The sequence below is a fragment of the Onychomys torridus genome, chromosome 16, assembly GCF_903995425.1.
Source record: "Onychomys torridus chromosome 16, mOncTor1.1, whole genome shotgun sequence".
Taxonomy (NCBI): Eukaryota; Metazoa; Chordata; class Mammalia; order Rodentia; family Cricetidae; genus Onychomys; species Onychomys torridus.
In genome coordinates, this window is record NC_050458.1 from 66,237,328 (window position 1) to 66,260,157 (window position 22,830).

General features: G+C 52.0%; 1 protein-coding gene across 1 annotated transcript; it reads left to right on the forward strand.

Annotated features, from left to right (window-relative positions):
- Nucleotides 1-3,074: 3,074 nt before the first annotated feature.
- On the forward strand, nucleotides 3,075-18,073 carry Krt7 (keratin 7). Its single transcript, XM_036208395.1, has 9 exons — nucleotides 3,075-3,478; nucleotides 4,832-5,043; nucleotides 6,895-6,955; nucleotides 9,028-9,123; nucleotides 9,463-9,627; nucleotides 10,474-10,599; nucleotides 12,824-13,044; nucleotides 17,335-17,369; nucleotides 17,755-18,073. The coding sequence occupies exons 1-9, from the start codon at nucleotides 3,170-3,172 to the stop codon at nucleotides 17,910-17,912; spliced, it is 1,383 nt and encodes a 460-aa protein (XP_036064288.1). The 5' UTR covers nucleotides 3,075-3,169; the 3' UTR covers nucleotides 17,913-18,073.
- The last annotated feature ends 4,757 nt before the right edge of the window (nucleotides 18,074-22,830 follow it).

Here is a 22,830-nt window from a genome sequence, read left to right on the forward strand (position 1 = left end):
TGATGACTTGACAGTCACAAAAGGACCTCACGTCCATTTTGCTGCTGTCTTCTGAAACAGAGTCTTGCTCTGCAGCTCGGCTGATCCCCAGCTCACCATCCTTCACTGGCAGGGGTCATGGGTGTGGCCACGACACCGGCCTGACTTCCTGTTTCTAGTCTTTCTCCCACTCTAGTATGAGTGGTGCTGAGCACTCTTTCGTGTTCAGAACTAGTCTTCCTTCTTGCAATTATATCTACTTGTGTGTGCGTGTGTGTGTGCGTGTGTGTGCGCGTGTGTGTGTGCGTGTGTGTGTGTGTGTGTGCGTGTGTGTGCGTGTGTGTGTGTGTGTGCGTGTGTGTGTGTGTGTGCGTGTGTGTGCGTGTGTGTGCGTGCGTGTGTGTGCGCGCGCGCGTGTGTGCGCGTGTGTGTGCGTGCGTGCGTGCGTGTGTGTGTGCGTGCGTGTGTGCGCGCGTGTGTGTGCGTGTGTGTGCGTGTGTGTGCGTGTGTGTGTGTGTGTGTGTGTGCGTGTGTGTGTGTGCGTGTGTGTGTGTGTGTGTGTGTGTGTATGGTGTGTGTGTATGGTGTGTGTGTATGTGTGTGTGTATGGTGTGTGTGTGTGCCACCATCAGAGATTGAGAGTGGGGCCACATGCATGCTGGTCAAGCATTCTGCTACGGAGCAATCTCGCCCAGTAGTCCACACAGAATGCTAAGTGGCTTTTAGTGTGATTAGAAGCATTCACATTCTAAGATAATGAAAAAAGGATTTTTTTTTTTCCCCTTAAGAATCAGAAGATGTGGGGCTGGAGCAATGGCTAAGTTAGGAGCACTGGCTGCTCTTCCAGAGGTCCTGAGTTCAATTCCCAGCAACCACAGGGTGGCTCACAACCATCCGTAACAGGATCTGATGCCTTCTTCTGGCATGTAGGTATACATGCAGAGCACTCACACACAAAACATTTTTAAAGAATAATTAAAAAAAAAAAAAAGAATCAGAGGATGTGTTTTTACATTGCTGGGCTATGAGTAATAGCTATGAATGTTTCCCCTACTGTGGGAGGAGCCACAATGTCCCTGGGCCAGGCTGTCAGGGGCCAGGTGTCCGGGTCAGGAACTGTGGACAGAAGCAGGGCTAAGAACCTGGGTCTACTGCTGTTGATGGCTAGGTTCCAAAGGGTGCTTAGTACAAGAGAGTCAGAGGACAAGTCAAGTTTACACTTGGCTTGGCTTAAAGTGAGTGAGTGTGTGTGTGTGTGTGTGTGTGTCTGCTCTCTCACTCGCTCTCTGCCTCTGCCTCTCTCTGTGTGTATAAGTAGCAGAATGCTATCACTGAGTTGGGCAGAAGACAGTGAAGGAGAGTTTGTGGGGCTAAGACAGGATCTGGGAAGGTGGTCTCTGTGAGGGCCAGCAGGAGCATGTGGTGTGTGTGTGTGTGTGTGTGTGTGTGTGTGTGTGTGTGTGTGTGTGTGTGTTCAGATGAACCACTAGACTGTGAGCTCTCTTGGGGCAAGAACTTGATGGGAGGCTTCCAGGGCTGTGGAAGGAGAGGGTGTGGGTGGGAGTGGGGGGGGGGGGGAGGAGGGGGGGGGGAGGGGGAGAATGCTGCTTTCACCTGGCATGGAGTGGCCTCTCAGGTTGGCTTGGGAATGTGGGGGCAGGAGGAATCTAGCCAGCAGCACTGGAACCTTTAAGAATGTTCCAGGGAGGGGCAAGAGGCCCAAAGAAGATGTGGTGTAGGCTCTGGAATGAGGAAATCTCTCTCAAGTCAGTGTGTGGTGGGAATGGGGGCCTGAGGCCTGGCCTGAAGTGTCCAGGCACCCTTCTTCTTCACTGTGTGCTTCCTGGCTTTCTCTGGGCATCTGCCCTGAAAGAGCTGTGGCCTAGGGAGGTCTGGGGCATTAAACTTGCTGTGCCCTGCTAGGTTGGCTCAGCCCAGCTAGAGAAAGAGGAGCTCTTGGTGTGGACAGGCAGGGCACAACCTTCAGAGTTGGGGACGGAGTGGGAGGGATGGGCAGGGGATGCAGTAGATGTAGAGGGGTACAGGGAACTGAAGAATTGAGGAAGCACTCTGAGGGGTGGGGGATCTCCTTTGCTAGCTTAGGGGTTTCTAACTGAAATGGCAAAGCAGGAAGAACATTCCTTTCCCATCCTCCTCTACCCAGGACTCCCCTGAAGACTCAGTCAGTTCACTGGGTGGGGCTCTAGGTGGGCTAAAGGCTGACCAAGTGAGTCTGGGAGTGGAGGAGCACTCAGAGGTGTAAATGTACAGTGCTGGTTGCTACAGAGTGAGGCCAGTCTGGAGCCGTCGGTTCCCTTCTCAGGTACAACCTGGTGGATCTTTAAATAGGAAAACAGGGCAGGGTGGGGAGGAGTGTTTGGATGTGAACAGGAACTGGGACACACAAATGTGCATACAAATGTGTTCAGTTGTGTATCAAGACCAGCATGCAGACTCCACTCATGTATGCGCACATGAGTGTGTTTGGGAGTTTGAATTCACAGAAGTGTACATACAGGGCATCCTAGAAACCCAGAAGGTAGTTTGAGTAGGGGGTGAGGAAGGCCCTCTAAACTTGGGTGGAGTGGGGAGGGTGAACCGTGGTTAGGGAAACAGCGGTGAGGCTCATCACAGGTTACTCAAGAACGGAGCATCAGATTTCTCCAGCAGCAGCTGGCCTGGGGAGGGAGTGTCCTAGAAAGCCTTGGGCTTCTTGAGCCCAAGGGTGAGGGGTTTCAACTTCCTCAACCAGAGCGGAGCGGAAGTTTGTCCTCTACTTCCTTCTGTAGCACTTGACTTCCCTGCTGGCCTCAGGAAATCTGGGTATTCACTCCCCAGGCCTGTTCCAGGAAGCCTTCCCCTGCCAACTGTAAGGTGGTCTCTTGGAGGTCCAGAGATTTCTGGGCTGCGGGTGTCTAGGGTAACCTGAGATGGGGCTGTCCCAGGATGGCGTTTGGACATTCTGCATACATTTCTGGCGTGGACGAGAGCCTGGGCGGTGGCTGGGGGCGGCGCAAGGGCGGAAGGCGGCCTCAGAGGCCCCTGGCGGCAGAGAAAGGTGGCCAGCGGCCAGCCCCGCCCTGTCCCCACCTGTGTGTGCTCAGCCAGGAGCCCGCACCGAGGGATATAAGGTCAGCGAGTTCCCTGCTTGTCCTCACCCATCCGGTTCACCTAGCCGCGTCCAGCCGCTATGTCCATCCACTTCAGCTCTCGCTCCACCACCTTTCCGGGCCGGGGTGCCCAGATGCGCCTGAGCTCGAGCCGCACCGGCAGCTTCGGCGGCAGCAGCCTCTATGGCCTGGGCACCTCTAGGCCGCGCGTGGCGGTGCGCTCCGCTTATGGAAGCCCAGTGGGCGCTGGCATCCGAGAGATCACCATCAATCAGAACTTGCTGGCACCGCTGAGGGTCGACATCGACCCCAACATCCAGCAGGTGCGCCAGGAGGAACGCGAGCAGATCAAGACCCTCAACAACAAATTTGCCTCCTTCATCGACAAGGTGAGGCCCGTGTGACCCAGCCCCAGTCACGCCCTAGCGGTTCGTATCTGCCATGCCTGCGTCGGTCCTGCCCTCGGAGGCTGGCCTGGGTCTCCTTCCTCCGGTGTCTTGGGTGGGCTCTTTAGAGTTAATATCTCTCCTTACACCTTCCTTAAGTCTCCAAGCTCCTTCTCTCCTCCAGCAGCTGGCCCAGCCTCCCCCCCCCCCCCCGCCCTTACCTTAAGGATCCAAGGATGCCGTCTAAGATCTGCCCAGCTTCCTTGGTCGATTGGTCTGAGGTCTCTGGGGTTTTGGAGCTACTGTATTAGGGATGTGAGGCTGGGAGCTCTGGAGGTCAAGGCCAGCAGTTAATTCCTTGCTGTCTGGGTCTCTTTCCCGAGAGGAGGTTGTGGGGAGTCAGGTATGACATGGAATGACTGTCCTTTTCCAGCTGAGAGAATGATGTATCTGAGGTAGAGGCTGAGAATAAAGGCCCGGAGGAGGGAGGCTTCTCCCCTACCTACCTTCCTGTTCCTCTACCTTCCTTTGCTGGTTGGAGGTGAGGTCATCTCTGTCTGCCTTTGGAGATGGCCCAGTGGGGCATAGGGACTGGGTTGACCGATCATCAATAGGAACCCCTTTGAAGGTACGTTCCCTGGCTGTCCATTCCTGCCATTTATGGGCTCCTAGGGATGAGAGAGGCAGACTTGGGTCTCAGAGAAGGGACCCAGGGAGCTGAGGCCTGTAGTCCTACCTGGCCCTCTAGCTAGGGCCCACTCCCCTGCCTCAGTGTCTCCCTTCCAATCCTCCTGCCTGTGCTATTTTGCCCTGGAAATCCTCAGCGGAAGTCCCCCTGGCTGCGCTAGACCTGGGTTCTTGCCTTGATGTTGGGCTGGACTGTCCTAACAGAGTTCCTGGCTCTCCAGGCCGCTGGTTTCCAGGCGGCTCCTCTTGCCTCCCACCTCAGGCTGAGTGTTCCTATTGGTCCAGGGATGGATGCCAATGCTTCTTTTTATTGGTTTGATCCTAACATGCTGCCCTGTGGCCTGGCTGGAGGGAAGGGGGAGGAGAGAAGACGCTGAGGAAGAAGGAGAAGTTCCAGCCTGGAAGGAGGGGTGGTCCAGTCAGCCACCTAATACCCTTTCACCTCTGGTTTCAGAGAGAAAGGGCTAGAGGGCAGAGGTAGAGAATACCATTGAAACCAAACCCACCCAGTCCATGTCTCACACTTGAAATAGGGTTCTAGAGGGGAGGACTGAGCATGGGGGACCGACTGGTGGGTATGTGGGCTCCGCTGGGTGGCTCCAGACTATTCAACACCTTTGGTGGTGTGGTCTGGCCCCTCAGGCGCCTCCTCTTCCAACATTCCTCCAGGTACGCTTCCTGGAGCAGCAGAACAAGATGCTGGAGACCAAGTGGGCCCTGCTGCAGGAACAGAAGTCAGCCAAGAGCAGCCAGCTTCCCCGGATCTTGGAGGCCCAGATTGCAGGGCTGCGGCAGCAGCTTGAGGCGCTGCAGCTGGATGGGGGCCGCCTGGAGGCGGAACAGCGAAGCGTGCAGGATGTCGTGGAAGAGTTCAAGAATAAGTAATGTCCCTGGTGCCACTTGGAGGATCCCAGCCCTGGGACAGTGTGCCTTTCACGCATAAGCACTCTGCAAGTGTCTCTGGTTCCGGGGTCAGAGTGCATAGCTGCCCAGCACTAGAACTGCCTGAGCCATGGCCTTTGCTGACACAGTCCCTGCCTCATGTCTACCCCCACCTCCCAGGGGATGTTGCTGGGACATTTCTGGTCATTTTTTTTTTTCCTGGCTTAGTCAAGAGAAATAGCACAGTCTACCCTGACAGTCCTGATTCCTTTTGGGTGCCTGACTAAGCCCCAAGGCCCCAGGCGCCATAGGCAGAAGATAACCCATGATAGAATGCTTTTCAGAACTTGAAGTACCCCTAGATTATTCTAGAATAGTTTTTTTTCCCCCTGTGCAGATGAAGAATTGGAAGCCAGATAGTTTATGGGACTTAGTGGAGATTTCATAGCAGGTCACAGGAAACTCGGCCTTGAATTTGGGTCCCTAACTCCCAGATGTGAGAAGGAAAGAAACAGATGGGAATGATGGTTTTGAATGACAGGGCAGGGCTCAGGGGCAGACAGTGGAAAGCCACCAGAGACAGGAAGCCTGGGTTTGTGGACAGGCTCTTTCCCCCCCTTCACTGATCAGAAAGCAAAGCTTAAAGCTTGAACCCCCTCCCTCCCCCGGGCACTGGGGGCAGCCAGTGTGCTCTGTGGTTGTGTGACTAGGCAGAGCCAGGCATACCAGCTCTGACTGGAGAAGAACAAACAGGCCCTCTGGGGAGTGTCTCCCACCAGCTGCTTCCCTTGGGCAAAAGTCAACAGATGAATCTCATAGCAGGTGGAACCAGATAGGTGCAGGGCAAGGGGGTTCTGGGTAGCCAGCCGGTTCCTGTTGGCAGGAATTCAGCCTGCCACATCTCCCCTCAGCAGCTCCCCTCAGAGCACCTGGCTTCTGTGGAGGCAGGCTGAGCTCTAGGCAGAGGGTGAATGAGAAGCTGGCAGCAGGCACGGGAAGGGCATGGGTGCTCTGAGAGCCCAGCAGCCCAGCACCAAGGCAGGGCATCAGAGAGCCTGACAGATTTGTAGCTTCTATGGGACTGAGGGGCCATTCTGGATGCATGCATGAGCCCAGGCTCCTGGCTGGCATGCTACTTTCTACCCAAGCTTCTGCCATTCTTGGCAACTCCTGTGTGGTGCTGAGCCCTCATTTCTTCACCCCCAATTTCCCACTTTTTTTTTTTTTGGTCCCATGTATACACTGGAACAAGCTAGTGCCCTCTTCCTCATCGCCCTGCTGGCAGAGGTCCTCCCAAAGCCAGGTGCCAGTTCCTTGAGAGGAAGAGGGATTTGGGGGGAAAGATGCAGGCTATACCACCCAGCTTGGTCACTCTGTCCTGATTCTACAAGCTTTCCCCATTTGAACTTCCCCTTCGCACCTCAGGGGTGGGCCTAGAGGTAGTCAATGCCAGGGGTTAGGCCAGGGCTTTGTCCCTTTGCAGTGCAGTGACCCGGGCAGGTGACCCGCCTCTGTGTTTTCAGCTCTGACAATTACAGTTCTATGTTTTAGGGAGTGAGTTATCCCACAGGAAGTGCATGCCAATGCAGGTGCCATGAAACAGTCGCCAAGCATGGCTATGCTTGCTTACTCCCCCAGCAGATGCAGCCTTTGGCTTCTAATTCGGACATTTCCCAAGCCCCTTCCCTCCGCACTGAGACATGAAGCCTTGGGGTGATCTGTATGAAAGCGAGGGTAATCAGGGTTTGTAGCTGTGCTACCTGCTCTCTCAGGCATGTCACTGGGGCGAGTGTCCTGTGTGACTGTTTGGAGGCAAAGCTGGCAGTCACCATGCCCCTCCCCCATTGCAGGTATGAAGAGGAAATCAACAGGCGCACAGCTGCAGAGAATGAGTTTGTGTTGCTGAAGAAGGTGAGGGGTGGAGGAGCTGGAGGGTTGTCTCACACTCAGGGTGAGACCAGGTGGGGACCTTATACCCCAGGGCTGGGTCTGTGGTCAAGGCCTGCCTTGGACAAAACAGAAGGGAATGATGAGCTTAGGGAAGTCTCAAAGCCACACATGCCCTGTGTTCATGTATGCTTGTATGTGCCTCTGTCTCTCCCTCTTACTGTGTGTGTGCACGTGTGTGTCTCTTTCTTCTCCCTCTCTGTGTACCTCTGTGTGTGTGTGCCTCTCTCTCTCCCTCTTACTGTGTGTGTGTGTGCCTCTCTCTCTCTCCCTCTTGCTCTGTGGTGTGTGTGTGTGTGTGTGTGTGTGTGTGTGTGTGTGTGTGTGTGTGCTTGTGTGTGCATGCACCTGTGCACATGCACGTCTCTGGGGAGTGAACAGAGTTTGTTCCAGACCTTTAGGATTTGAACTAAGACCAGAAGACAGAAGTTTGAGAAGAAGGTCTTAGGCTCATATAAGGGAGGGTCTTCTAGGGGTCAGAACATTTTACCCCAGACCCCATGACTCCTGGGTGGCCTCAGATGTTTGCAGAATGAACAACGAACTGTCTTGAGTCAGGATGAGCTTTCTGTCCCCGAAGATGTGCAAATGGCCTTTGGGAAGCATAGGTGTGTCTTAGAGGGATCTGTGCTTCCTGCCCTTTAGAATTCTGAGTCCAAACCCTCTCAACAAGGAGCTCTGTATCCCAGACCCTGCTGTAGGCATATAGCCTGGCACAGAGCGGGCCCTTGAAGACTCACAAGGTCAACCCAGAAAGTGTAGGTAGGAACGTGCGATGGTAGTCTTCATCATCAGCTTGACTGGACTTGGAATCACTTAGGAATTGGTTGTGGTAGGAAAACCTTGAATTCTAGTGCTTGGCGGGCTGAGGCAGAGGATTGCAGGCTTAAGGCCAGCATGGATTACATAGTGCATCCCAGGCCAGCCAGGGCTACATACTAAGAACCTGATTTTTAATTAGTATTACTGTTAATCACTTCTGGGTGTCTCCAGAGTGGGTTAACTGAGGGAGGAAGCTAGGGCCCTGGACAGAATAAAAGGGAGGGAAGGAGAGATAGATAGATAGATAGATAGATTATAGATAAATAGATGATGGATTATAGATAGATAGACATACAGACAGATTATAAATAGATTATAAATAGATTGATAGACAGATAGATAGACAGATAGATAGATGATATATTGATAGATGATCGATGATAGATTATAGATAGATTATAAATAGATAGCTTATAGATAGATAAATAGATTATAAACAGGTAGATAGACAGATAGTAGATAGATAGATAGATAGATAGATAGATAGATAGATAGATAGATAGATAGATGATAGATAGATAGAGTGAGCCAGAGTCAAATTATTATCAGAATTCCCTCCCTCTGCTTCTGGTCAGCCATGATGCAAGCTGCCGTGTCTTCCAGGCTTTCTCTGCTGTGGCAGACTGAGGCTTCTGAAGCCCAAACAGACCTTTCCCTGATTACACTGTTTCTGTTGACATTTTGGCCATAGTGATGTAAAAGTGCTGACAGAAGCCTGGCTCCCTCCTGGGTTGTGACCTGGCTTCACCAGACTTGGAGTCACCCAAGTTACCCAATGATTCCAGAGAAGCAGGCCAGCCGAAGCTGCTCATCTTTAGGAGGGGGAAGGGAGATCTGATTGATGCTCTGTTCTTACATGGACTGAGAAGTTGAGGCGCTCAATGTGGAAGTGACTTGTTCTAGGTCACACAGGTTGTTGTGGCTGAACCAGGATTGTGTCCACACCATGAAGCCATTGGGACCTGGTCACATGTTTGGTTTGGGGCTCAGGTTCTTTGGGCTGAAGGTGTTGGGGAGGCAATGGTGGTTGTGGGGATGCATGGAAATGTCACCAATCCAGCATGCATTCTGGAGGGCCAGGGAGGAAGTGTCTGGGGAGGCAGGGGTGTTTTGTCCTGAAAAACTAGGCAGGATTGACTGACTTGCTCTCATCTCTACTGTCTATCCTCTGTCTTGACGACATGGTGTCACTCTATCCTGTGTCTCAACCCCAGGACGTGGATGCTGCCTATATGAACAAGGTGGAGTTGGAGGCCAAGGTGGATAGTCTGAATGATGAGATCAGCTTTCTCAAGACCCTTAATGAGATGGTGAGTTCCACGGTGGGTGGTGTGTCATCTTCTAGCCTTAGGAAGGAGATCTGCTAACCATGATCTGGCAGGGGTTGGGCCAAGGCTAGGTTCCCTGAGGGGACCTCACAGGAGGAGCCATCATGTGCACCACATTGTCTGTGTTTGCTATCTGAGATGCTAGCAGCCAGGGTGGGCAGCACTATTCAGCATGTGCTGGGTCTGAGTCCCTCACTGCCTGGCCTTTCTGCTCATTCCAGGGGCTGCTTTTTCTTTTCCTTGGGTGGGTTCCAGTGTGGTGTGGGAACAGGGATGGATCATGTCCCAGACACCAGCCCAATGTCCTGTGTGGTCCCTCAGGAGTTAGCAGAGCTGCAGTCTCAGATCTCAGACACGTCTGTGGTGCTGTCCATGGACAACAACCGCTCCTTGGACTTGGATGGCATCATTGCTGAGGTCAAGGCCCAGTATGAAGAGATGGCTAACCACAGCCGGGCTGAGGCTGAAGCCTGGTACCAGACCAAGGTGAGTGGCCATTTGGGGGCCTCTTTCCCCTTCTGCTAGGCTCTGGGTGGCAGCTCTGTTTCTCCTCACCTTGTTTCCAGTCTTTGGGACCTGTCAGGCACCAGTGATTAAGGCCATGGTATGCTCTGGAGTTCAGGACAAAGAAGGTACCAAGGCTGGTTCCCTGCCTTAGGCTTGAGCCCAGGCTGATGGGGCAGAGAAAGAGAAATGAGACACATACTGATAATCGTTCAATTTCATAATGCTGGTGCAAGGGCATAGGGCACACTTGCACAGGACGAGGCAGTGTCTTAAGTGTTCTGTCACTTTTACATGTTTAAGTCACAGAACAGCCCTTTTTTGTGTGTACCGCTATGATTGCCATTGAGGCCCAGAGAGGCTAAGCGAATTTTCCAGCTCTACACAGCTAGTAGGTGAAAGGGCGGTGACTAGATCCTGAAGTCCAGTGTTCCAGGAATGGGAGGCTTGATTGTCCCTATAGAGTTAAAACAGCTGAGAGCAATCTCTTAAAGAAATGGGCGGGACATCATCTAAACCAGTGTCACCAAAGGAAGCCAGAAGCCAGGTCTGAAGGGTGCACAGGGTATGGAGCCCAGCAGCATGCATAGGTAGAAGTACAGGCTTGGACGCATGCTCTCAGATCCTGGCTAGGAGGGGACAGAGACTGCCCTGTAGTTTGACCTTTTGGGGTTGCAGTTGTTGGGGGGTTGGGTGGTAGTGGTGGCTGGGAGGTGACTACCTTTCCTGGGAATGTAGGCTGGGAGGGGCCTTCTGTGGATGGGAAGAAGGCCCCCGTGGCAGGCAGTGATGGTCTATCCTGCCATAATTGTGCTCATGGCTTTTCAGTTTGAGACCCTCCAGGCCCAGGCTGGGAAACATGGAGATGACCTCCGCAACACCCGGAATGAGATTACCGAAATGAGCCGTACCATCCAGAGGCTGCAGGCTGAGATCGACACTGTGAAGAACCAGGTGGGGACCTGCCCTCCTGCTGCCCCTTCCCTGCATTTTGGGAGTGAGAGGCAGCTAGCCGGGTCAAGGTCAGGGTGAGTCTGGGAGGCCTGGGGCTAGGTGGGTGCAGCTCACATCTCAGGTCACTACAGAGACCTCCAGGATGGAATGCTGTGGGCCAGGATCTGGCTTGGGTTGAAAGCAAGAGTCATGGATGGGCATGGAGCCCGTGGAAGGGAACTCAGGTCACCTGCCAAAGAGGAACCGCCCTGACACTGAGCACTCTGCTTGCCCCTAGCTCTGGGCTCCACAGCACATGGATCAGAAATCATTATGTCTTCACTCTGGACAACACCCCTTTCTCCTTTTGCTCAGGCCATGCTAGCCTGCTTCCTGAGTCTTGCCTTTACTAGGCATTCACGCTCCAAGGCCTTTCAGTCCACCTGGACTGTGATTCTCCAAGGTCTGTCTATGGCTTTTGCTTTATCATGCGTGGGATTCGGGACCAGAGTCCCCTTGTCGGGGTTGGCTTCTTCAAACACCCAGCCACCACACCAGCAGCCCATCTGAAATTCTTTGAAGCACCGTCTACTGTCTGGAGTGTTTGAGGTTATTGTTTAATTATTGACTGTCTTCACCCCACTGGAATTGCATGCTTCTTGGGAGTAAAAGCCATCTGTCTGGCTCACTGGTCTCTAGAGGCAGCGGACTGGCCCTGCCTGGCCCAGGCGACATTAGTGTGAGAGGACTCCGTTGAGTGGTGTCCATGGAGTAGAGAGGCAGAGACTTCAGCTGAAAGAAGGGAACCCTAGGATGGGGAAAGGATCCTTGAGAATGGCAGAGAAGCCCTGGGCTGGAGTGTGGGCATGGGAGAGCGAGACAGCTCTTGTTAGTGGCTGTGTTAGCCAGCGGTCTGTCTACTCATGTGGCAAAATGCCGGAAAGAACCAACTTAGAGGAAGGAGAGTTATTTTGTCTCACGGTTTTAGTCCCTGGACGTTGAGCACAATCACTTTGAGTGGGTGGCTGTGCAGAACACCGTGGTGTGCGTGGGCGTATGGTAGTGCAACATTCCTCATCTAACCTCAGCCAAAATGCAGAGAGGATGGACCAGGGTTCCCCATCCCTTTCATGGACATTTCCCCAGTGACCTCAGTTCCTTCCGCTCCCCCTGCCCCCAATGGTTCTACCTCCTCCTAATAAACCCCACCAGCTGGGGACCAAAGCATCAACACATGAGCTTTGAGGCACATTCAAGACTCAAACTGTGACCATGGGGGAAGTGCCCAATGCCGGGAAAGCCCTAAAGCCAACAGTAAGTGGTAGCGGCTCATGGCAGATGCCAGCCTATGGGAACTGTGTCACCTTGCTCCAACCACATGATATGGTATTGGATTCAAGCTTCTATTTGGACTGCTCACACCTGGTTTCTGTTTCATCTTATTTTTAAAAAATATCTTTTAATGAAAATGTAATCACATCCCTTCCCCCCTTCCTTTTCCTCTCTCCAACCTCTCCCATGGCCCCTGCTCACTCCCTCTCCAATGGCTGGTTTCTGTTTTAAAGGTACCCAGTTCTTGTCCTCTGCTGGTATTTGTGATCCAACTGGGATCCCATGCCTTGGTGCTCTGGCTAGGGGTGGCAGGTGCTAGGGTTTGCAATTTAGAGTAACATTGGTCAAGCACCTGGTGTATGCCAGGTCTCATGCCAAGACTTTGTGTGTCTCTTTAAAAAAGACATCAAAGTTTTTAATTAAAAATTTTGGCTTAGATGTACTTGTTTTATTTTATGTGTAGGAGTGTTTGGCTTGCATGTGTGTCTGTGTCCTTATGAGCAGTCTTGAACTGCCATGTGGGTCCTGGAAATTGAACCCGGGTCCTCTGCAAGAAAAAGTGCTCTTAACCACTAAGCCATCTCTCCAGCCTGACTTTATGTGTCTCATTTCCCCTTACCCTTACAGTCTCCCTATGAAATAGATGCTGTGATCATCACTCTTTTAGGAAGAGGTGACTTTGGCTTGAAGGGGTTAATCCCCCCCAAGGCTACACTGCTAGAAAGTGCCAGAGCCAGATGCTAGGCACGGGACCCTCATATCCTTGTGTCTAACCTTCAGGACTCGCTGGTGTTTGGGGCAGTAGGCGGGGCTGGTGAAGCCATCTTAAGCAAGATGGGCAGGTGCAGCATGGGTTGGTAGGAAGATAGTGGTCAGCTGTCCCCTCCACTCATGGTTTCATGACCGTCTACAGCGTGCCAAGTTGGAGGCCAGCATTGCTGAGGCTGAGGAGCGTGGGGAGCTAGCACTCAAGGATGCTCATGCTAAGAAGGAGGAGCTGGAGGCCGCTCTGCAGAAGGCCAAACAGGACATGGCCCGGCAGCTGCGGGAGTACCAGGAGCTGATGAATATCAAGCTGGCCCTGGACATCGAGATCGCCACCTACCGCAAGCTGCTGGAGGGCGAGGAGAGCCGGTGAGAGATGCAGGCTGGGCAGGAGGGCCTGGGGATCAGTGAGGTCTGGCCTTGTTCTTAGTACACCCACATGCATTTCCTAGGTGCCCCTCCTTTGCAGGGCATAGGTAGAAGAGACAGGGTGCACAAAGCTCATGATTGCTGCTTAGGTCTGTAGAAAACATCCTTCTAGATGGAAAGGCCGTGTGGCAAGTCCTTCCTAAGTAGGGCTGTTAGCAGGGCTTTCTTGGTATGGTGCATGTGTCTAGTGTGTGCCCACAGGTGTGCACAAGTTCCTACATCCAAGGTGATGCTTGGAGGCCAGAGGAGGATGTCAGCGTCCTGCTCTGTGTTTGACTTATTTTGAGACAGAGTCTCGTATTGAACCTGGAGCTAGGCTGGTGGCTAGACAGTCCTAGTGATCATCCCATCTCCCATCTGCTCCCCCATAGCGCTAGGGTTACACGCATGTGTGAGGCCACACCTGGCTTTGTATGTGGTTCTGGGGATTCAAATGCCGGTCTCCATACTTGCTCAATGAGTGCTGTCACTCACTGAACCATGCCCCCAGCTCCTAGCAGGGCTCTCTTACTGATTTGCAGCAGGTTTCTAGGGAGGCAGGCCAGGAGCATGGCCTCTAGGGTCTACAGAGGGACAAGCGGTGGTTCAATTAACTGAGGGACAGGCCTGTGTGCAGCTGAGGCCTGCTGATTGCTGGCCCACGAACAAGCGGATAGGCCGCTTTTCATGACTAACTGGGTTAACCAGTTGGCCCTCAGTGTGCTTGGAGGATTTCCTCTGTCCCCAGAGCTACTTTATAGTCACCAGCAGTGGCTGGGAAGCTGGCAGGGGCTGGGAAGCTGGCAGGGGCTGGGAAGCTGGCAGGGGCTGGGCTGGCTTCCCGCAGGACAGAGCACCCCCATCCGAGGTTGGTCTTTTCTTAGTGGCTGCAGGGGCTGATTCCCTGTGAGCATCCAGAGCTGTGCCCTGGGGAAGGTTAAGTTTTGCAGAGGTGAGAAGCAACCATGTTGGCAAACGCACGAGAGTAGACTTACTTGTTAGTCTTCATTTGTTAGAACCCAGCACAGAGTCAGATAATATTTAAGCCATGTTTCTGCCCTCAGGGAGGAAGTGCATTCACTGTGGAGATAAACACCTGCGAAGGGAGAGCTCAGAGACCAGGAACATTTCCTTTTTTTTTTTTTTTTTTTAACATTTATTTACTTGCACTTAAAAATTATTAAAAAAAAAACCCATTTATTTAGTGTGTGTGTGTGTGTGTGTGTGTGTGTGTGTGTGTGTGTGTGTGTAGGTGAGGATGAATGGAGTGGACAGGAAGGTAGGGTGTGTTGGGGCAGAAAGCCTGTGTGGTAGGAAGAAGGAGGAACAATGTGGTTGAGAATGTAGGCCAGAAGTAGAAGAGGGTCTGTGTAAGCTATTTAGTACTATTTATTACTCTATTTATAAATAATTTATTTTAATTATTTACCTGCCTGGCTTCCTTGTGAGAAGAGGAACTGAATATCAGATGCCTCTGGAAGACAGGCATGTCACACAGGCATGTCACACAGGCGTGTCACACAGGATGTCACACAGGCATGTCACACAGGATGTCACACATGATGTTTGTTACACAGGCATGTTACATGGGCATGTCACACAGACCGTCACACAGGATGTAACACAGGATGTCACACAGACCGTCACACAGGATGTAACACAGGCTGTCACACAGACCATCACACAGGCATGTCCACAGGATGTAACACAGGATATCACACAAAGTGTCACATAGGCATGTCACACTGGCTGTCACACAGGATGTAACACAGGATATCACACAGGATGTCATAAGGCATGTCACACAGAATGTAACACAGGATGTCACACAGGCTGTCACACAGACCGTCACACAGGCATGTCCACAGGTTGTCACACAGGCTGTCACACAGGCTGTCACACATGATGTCACACAGGATGTCACACATGATGTTACACAGGATGTCACACAGACCGTCACACAGACCGTCACACAGGCATGTCACACAGGATGTAACACAGGATATCACACAGGATGTCGTAAGGCATGTCACACAGGCTGTCACACAGGCTGTCACACAGACCGTCACACAGGCATGTCCACAGGTTGTCACACAAACTGTCACATAGGCATGTCACACAGGAAGTCACACAGGAAGTCACACAGACTGTCACACAGACCGTCACACAGACCATCACACAGGCATGTCCACAGGTTGTCACACAGGCATGTCCACAGGTTGTCACACAGGACGTCACACAGGCTGTCACACAGGATGTCACACAGGCATGTCCACAGGTTGTCACACAGGCATGTCCACAGGTTGTCACACAGGACGTCACACAGGAAGTCACACAGGATGTCACACAGACCGTCACACAGACCATCACACAGGCATGTCCACAGGTTGTCACACAGGCTGTCATAAGGCATGTCACACAGGATGTAACACAGGATGTCACACAGGCATGTCGCACAGGCATGTCCACAGGTTGTTACACAGGCATGTCCACAGGTTGTCACACAGGCTGTCATAAGGCATGTCACACAGACCATCACACAGGCTGTCACACAGGAAGTCACACAGGATGTCACACAGAACGTCACACAGAACGTCACACAGGCATGTCCACAGGTTGTCAAACAGGCTGTCACACAGGATGTCACACAGGCATGTCCACAGGTTGTCACACAGGCATGTCCACAGGATGTCACACAGGCATGTCCACAGGTTGTCACACAGGCATGTCCACAGGTTGTCACACAGGACGTCACACAGGCTGTCACACAGGATGTCACACAGGCATGTCCACAGGTTGTCACACAGGCATGTCCACAGGATGTCACACAGGCATGTCCACAGGTTGTCACACAGGCATGTCCACAGGTTGTCACACAGGACGTCACACAGGATGTAACACAGGATGTCACACAGGCATGTCCACAGGTTGTCACACAGGCATGTCCACAGGTTGTCACACAGGCATGTCCATAGGTTGTCACACAGGCTGTCACACAGGATGTCACACAGGCATGTCCACAGGTTGTCACACAGGCATGTCCACAGGATGTCACACAGGCATGTCCACAGGTTGTCACACAAACTGTCACATAGGCATGTCACACAGGCAGCTGCATCTGAGAGGCCTCGTTGCACCTTCCTAGATGCATGGGCCCTGATTCCTCCTGTTTTAATCCCTTGACTTCCTCAGCTCTTCCTGGGCTTATCAGGGACTGTGGCTCTGAAACTTTCATAATAGTTTTGAGTTTGGAGTCTTTGAGATCCAATGTTGCAAATGTAGTCACTGCATAAAATAAGTCAATGCATATTTATTAGAAAGGAAGAATCAAATCAGTCACTATAGCTTGGACATCAGGTCTGTTCCCAGTGAGTCCTTTAGACAGTGCACTGGAAATTCTGACATGGAATTGCTGATCGGTGGCACTCTGCTCTTGGCTGCTCCAACTTCTAGTAGTCCTTACCATTTGATCCAGCATCCTGAAAACCTGACTCTTCCCTTCAGTTTGAAGCTGCTGAGGCCAGTGGCTCCTCGCTGCCCCTCCCCCACTGGAGTAAGGTGTCTGTGTCGTGTTCCTACACCCCCCCCCCAAGCAAACTGAGCCCCAAGGCCAAGAGCTTGGTGACAATGGGACTATGAGTCACCAAACAAACACACCCAGCTGTCTCGGATTTGTAATTTCCACTGCAAGACCTGTTTCAGACTCCCGGGCTGCTAAAGCCACCCCGCCTTCCCCCACCCTCACAGTCCTGGCTGGAGCTGAAGTCAATCAGTCAACAATTCATTAGTTATTTCAGCACCTATTAAGTAACTGCTAGTTCCAGACCTCATGCTAGGGGCTGGAGACAGGAGTCCACAGGCAGCAGCCCATTCTGAGAACTTCTGGTGAGGAAGGGCAGGGCTGCTCACAGATAATAAGCATGGTAACCATTTCCCAAGCCCTAGGTGTTTGGGGCTTGTAGGGAAAATGCATGCAGCAATCTTCACAAAAGAACCTGTCACCTTGGTTCTGGAGGTAGGCCCAATTTAGAGGTGGGACACGAAGGCTCTGGAACTTTGATGCAGCTCATGTAGTTGGCTGGGAGAGGGGTCTCAGTGGGCCTTCCTGCTCTTCCTCCTCCGGCTAAAGACAAGCTGGGAACAGGAAGGGAGGGATGGAGACTCTGCTTGGGGTCTGGAGGCTGGTGCTTGGCAGTGCTAGCTCTGCCCTGAGGTGAGAGCCGCTTTTACAGACCTGTCCTCTTCTCCCAGGTTATCTGGAGATGGAATGGGCCCTGTGAACATCTGTAAGTTCTCGACTACCCCCTGAACTGTGTAGACTTAGCTGGCTTTCTAGCATGGTAGACTGGCCCAAGGGCTCTGGCTGGTGGAGTTGGGAGCCTCCCTTCCACACACAGTTCTGGCAGGTTCCATGGAACTCATATCCGCCCAGCTCAGTGGCTCAGGACAAGGAGGGAGGGGTGGGGGTAGCGGGGAGCCAGGTGAAGGAAGGCTTTGAGCTCCTGTGGAGAAGCCCCTGCCACTGTCAGAAGTTTCTTTTAGGTTGGGGGAGGGATCTTTGAGAAGTGGGGCTGAGAGGAGAGGGGCAGCTGTGTCAGGAAGGTGTGTTGGGGGAGGGGTGGGTTCCCTGGGTAGGGGAGTGTGCACTAATCAGACCTTCTCCTCTTCCAGCTATAGTGAATTCCACTGGGGGCAGTGGCAGCAGGCTCCTCTTTGGGGGAACCATGGGCAGCAATGCTCTGAGCTTCTCAAGCAGTGGGGGACCCGGAGTACTCAAGGCCTATAACATCAAGAGCACATCTACCACCCGCAGGGGCCCCCACAACTAAGCTCGTATCACCAAGTTTGTGGGCTTGGAGAGTCCCTGTACCCCTTCGCCCACATACAGGAGGACCCCTCCTGCATCATGTCCCTGTCCTGAGACTGGAAGTTGGCTTGAAACTGCTGCTGGTTTTAATAAAGTTTCTCTCTGAGTGAGCGTCACTGGCTAGCCAGGAATGATGTGCACAGGAAACAGGCTCTAAGGTGCTGAACCCCTTAACCAGGGTGCTACCTTGGCCCCTGTCCAGTCTGGGGCTTGTTCCAGTGCCTCTTCCAAGGGCACTCAAGAAGACCACAGGGAAGAGGTGGCAACAAGTGGGTCCTGAAGTCCTTTTCCTACTTGGGGAGGGTCTGCTTGCACCCCATGCCCTCTGCTGCTAGCCTAGGGTCTTCTTGCACACACACTCAGCTGTCCCAGGCTCTGGACTTCAATGGCCCAGCAAACTCCAAGACACCAATCCTCAGCTATTCCTGGGACCTAGGACTGTGTGTTCTGATACTTACAAGGGGATCCTTTGCAACTGAGGTTCTCTGGGAGTGACAGAAGGAGATTGGATTAAGAGGGGTCTCGGAGCCTAGGTTGTGGGTAGAGAGTCTGTGCCTAGATCCTTGGATGAAGGAATGGCTGTGTCTAGATACCTAGGGAGGGAGAAGGGGACCTCTGCACTGGAGCCTCCAAATGTCTGGGTCTCTGCTGTGGAGGTTCACCTGTCTATGTACTGAGGGTTTTATCCCAGGACAGAGTGCATGGGAGGGGTATGGGGGAGCTGATTCAAAGTCTCCAAGAGTGGGGTCCATAGGGTAGGGGTGGAAGCAGCATAAGGTGATTATAATAAAGATCTACAAGTAAGCTTCATTGGCTAGCCAGGAGTGGGTGGGCATAGGGAACAGAGGACGGGGACCATCATCACAGATGTGTTGACTCCTAAGGAGTCTATGTATTTGACCCCATGGGAATGGAATTTTGAACTTGGGCATGGTGTGGAGCAGGGCATTGAGGAAGTGGACCACTGGTGTCTTAGCAGCTCCTAGTGGTGAGGTCCTCATCCAGGGTGTTGGTAGGGTAGAGTCTGTTCCTCAGTGCCTTTGTGATTCTGTGTGTTTGGGTTTGGGGGCTACCATCTCATCCCCTGCTCCTTGAACATTATGCTGTGTAGAGTGGGTAGGTATCCAGAGACAACCCTCCTCCCTCCCTGGTTCACAGCCCTGAAACAGGACACCTGGGCAGTGGAGCCAAGTGGGAGGAGTGGTTATCGGAGCGCACCATCTGTGAATGGAGCTGTATTAGGAGGGCAGAACTCAAGCACAGGAAACAGGGGGCCCAGGCAGTGGAAGTTGGCCCCTGGGAAGCTAAAATACAGTCTGTCGCCACAGCTAAAATTGGATGAAGAGGGTAGGTGCACAAGAGTCCCAGGGCCAGTTTGTCACACAGAAGCCAAAAGTGCCCAAGCCCCCAGGGCATCCTCTGCTGTGGATATCGCTCTGTGTAAATAAAGTTCTGATTGGCCAGTGGCCAGGCAGGAAGTATAGGCGGGACAAGAGAGTAGAGAATTCTGGGAAGTAGAAGGCTGGAGAGAGACACCTCCAGCCACTGCCATGGAAAGCAACATGTAAAGACACTGGTAAGCCACAAGCCATGTGGCAAAGTATAGACTATCAGAAATGGGTTAATTTAAGATAGAAAAGGTAGATAACAAGCAGCCTGCCATGGCCATACAGTTTGTAAACAATGTTAAGTTTCTGTGTGCTTTCTTGGTTGGGTCTGAGTGACTATGGGACTGGCGGGTAAGAGAGATTTGTCATGACTGGGCCAGGCAGGAAAACTCTAACTACAATCCTCACTCATAATTGGGCCTTTATCAAGAAGGGCAGGGAAACCATTGAGATACAGTCTCCATCATCTGCACTGCTCTCAACATTCCTATCTTCCAAACTCCTATAGAACAGCACACTGAGCTCTCAACACTCAGGGACTTTTTAGTCCAAAGTTCCAAAGACCTCCCACAATCCTCTACAAAACAACATGGTCAGGTCTGTCACAGTAATGCCCCACTATCCTGGTACCAAGTTCCCTCCTAGTCAAGGTCAACTATTGCAGTGATAAAACACCATGACCAAAGCAACTTGGGGAGTAAAGGGTTTATTTGGCTCACACTTCCACATCATAGTTCATCACTGAAGGAAGTCAGGACAGGAACTCAAACAGGGCAGGAACCTGGAGGCAGGAGCTGATGTAGAGGTCATGGAGGATGCTGCTTACTGGCTTGCTCCCCATGACTTGCTCAGCCTGCTTTCTTATAGAACCCAGGACCAGCAGACCAGAGATGGCCCTGCACACAATGTGTTAGGCTCTCGCCCACCAATCACTAATAAAAAAAAATGCCCTATAGGTTTGCTTACAGCACAACCTTATGAGGCATTTTCCGAGTTGAGGCTCCCTCCTTTTAGATGACTTTATCTTGTGTCATGTTGACATAAAACTAGCCAGCACACCCTGTCTCAAAAGACAATGTGGAGAGTATGTAAGGAAGACACTTGTCATTGACCTCTGTGCATATATACACACAAACCACACAAACAGACACACATTACATGTACATACACACAAACATGCACACACACATACTACACATAAATATGCATGTGCACACACACATACATTTTTTTCTAATAAAAAGTCTATAAAGATACTTGGGTGGCTCCTGTTGCCTTGCTCAGGAAATACAGCTCTTAGTAGAAGAAGCTACAAGAGCCCCAGAGTCCTGTTGTCCCATGAGTTGGTGCTGTGTCTTTGCTGCACACAAACATGGAAACATTAAAGAGCTTACTCATGTCCTCTAGACTCTGACCTGTTCACTAGTCAGTGTGTGGTGTTACAGTTCAGAGTCTAAGATTATCTGCTCAGGTTTGTTTAGCCCATATCCTTGTTGAAATCAAGTTATTTTCTCCAGTGTAGACTCACTTCAGCATTCCAGGAGCACAGAATGTGGTGGCTGAGCTTGCAAGGCTACCCGGCCATCTCAAGCCCTGCTGGGGCCAAAATCACAAAGGCTACTTCTTGCCAAAGATGTCACCGAGACCTGGCAGTCGAGCAGCCCCATTGCCATCGCCTGACATTTTAGCCTCTGGAATTCAGTTTCCTTGTAGAAGAATGATGTGTCTTAAATGATGTAGTGATCACAGATGTGGTCAGGGCCCCGAGAGTCAGGATGAAGGAGGGAGGCTTATAGGAGTCTGTCTGGGGTCACCTGGCAAACCTCAAATGAGCAGCCAGCATTCTCCAGCTTGAAGTTGGGAATCAGCAGAGTGACCCAGGTCTTAGCCAATGAAAGAGGCAGAGAGATGGGGATGGAGGAGGGGAGGGCAGCAGAGGGGCTGGTGGACAGACACCTGCCCCATGAGAGTGACAGCCGGTGTGTTCTAGTGCAGAGGTGGAGTCTGAGGGGCTGAGTGTTCCTACTTTCTCAGCTTCTTAAGATCACTCTACACATCACAGGCCTGGCATGCCCTGAGCTCCATCCTGGGGCCTAGTGAAGGCTCAGAGCAGGAGGCACATTCTGCCCTCAAGAAGCTTCCAGCTTGAACTTTTGATAAGGTCTGAAGCCATGGAGACAGAATCAGGTATCTTCAGGGTTCTAGATGCCGTGATGCAGAGGTGGTAGCCACTGGTAAATAGAGAAGATCACTGAGTACAGGTACAGGTGATAGATGACAAGGAGACAGGTCTGCCCTCCTGAGGCTCCAGGGCCACCTCACTGCCATCCAAAGCAGACACACAGCCAGACCTGTCTCCTTGTTGAGTGGAGGTCTGGGGAACCCGCACTGGGTGGGAAGTTGTTCAGGAAGGAGGAGTAGGTAGGGAAGAAGCACATGCCTGTGCTGGGAGTGATCTGAGCCCAGTGGTAGGAGGGTGGTAGTGAATTAGGGAAGGGGCTCTGTCTGCTAAGCATTTAAGTGTGAAGCTAAAAGACAGGTGTGCTGGCTAGTTTTATGTCAACTTAACAGGTGTTAGAATCACCAGATAGGAGGGACCCTATGTCAGAAAATGCCTCTGTAAGAGACTGAGCTGCAGGAAAGCCTATAGGGTATTTTCTTAATTAGTGATTGATGGAGGAGGGTCTAGTCCATCATGGTCCTGGGTTCAGTTAAAAAAAAGTAGGCTGAGCAAGCCAGGAGGAGCAAGCCAATGAACATCATTCCTCCATGGCCTCTGCATCAGCTCCTGCCTCCAGGTTCCTGCCCTGTTAGAGTTTCTGTCCTGACTTCCTTCAGTGATAGAGAATGATTTGGAAGTGTAGGCCAAATAAACCCTTTCCTCCCGAGTTGGTTTGGTCATGGTGTTTCATCACAGCAACAGCGACATTAACTAAGACAGCAGGATGACTTATTTGGGGGGGGGGGATGCTATCAGGGGCTGGAACTATGCTCCAGCCTGGCAGGGACAGAGGAGGACACGCAAATCAGGCTGTGGGAATGGACTGGAAGAGGAGGAGTCACAGGGGTGAGTGGAGACGGTTACTCTGTGACATATGATTCTGGCCTTTCCAAATACTGGTTGCCAGTGTGGGGCTGGCCTAGGGTTGGTTGGCTGGTGAAGGCAAAGAATCAGGGAGCGGCGACCCTGGCACAAAACATCAGACACCCTTGCATTGCAGCAGCATTTATTGAAACCAGATGGGGTCAACCCAGAAGGCAAGGCACCCACAGACAGAACCGGAAAGTGGCCTCATAGTCCCCATCCCATCAGCTCTCCAGTGGGCAGTTCCCTTCTGCACAGGAAAGGAAGGCCTGGAGCATGTATAGAGTCTTTGCAACATGTAAAGATGTCCTGAATAGCAAGACCTGTTCAAATCCCCCTAGTCAGGGGCTGTAGGTAACAGGACTCCCCACAGAATAGACTTGTTTTCTTGGAGGCATCACAAGGAG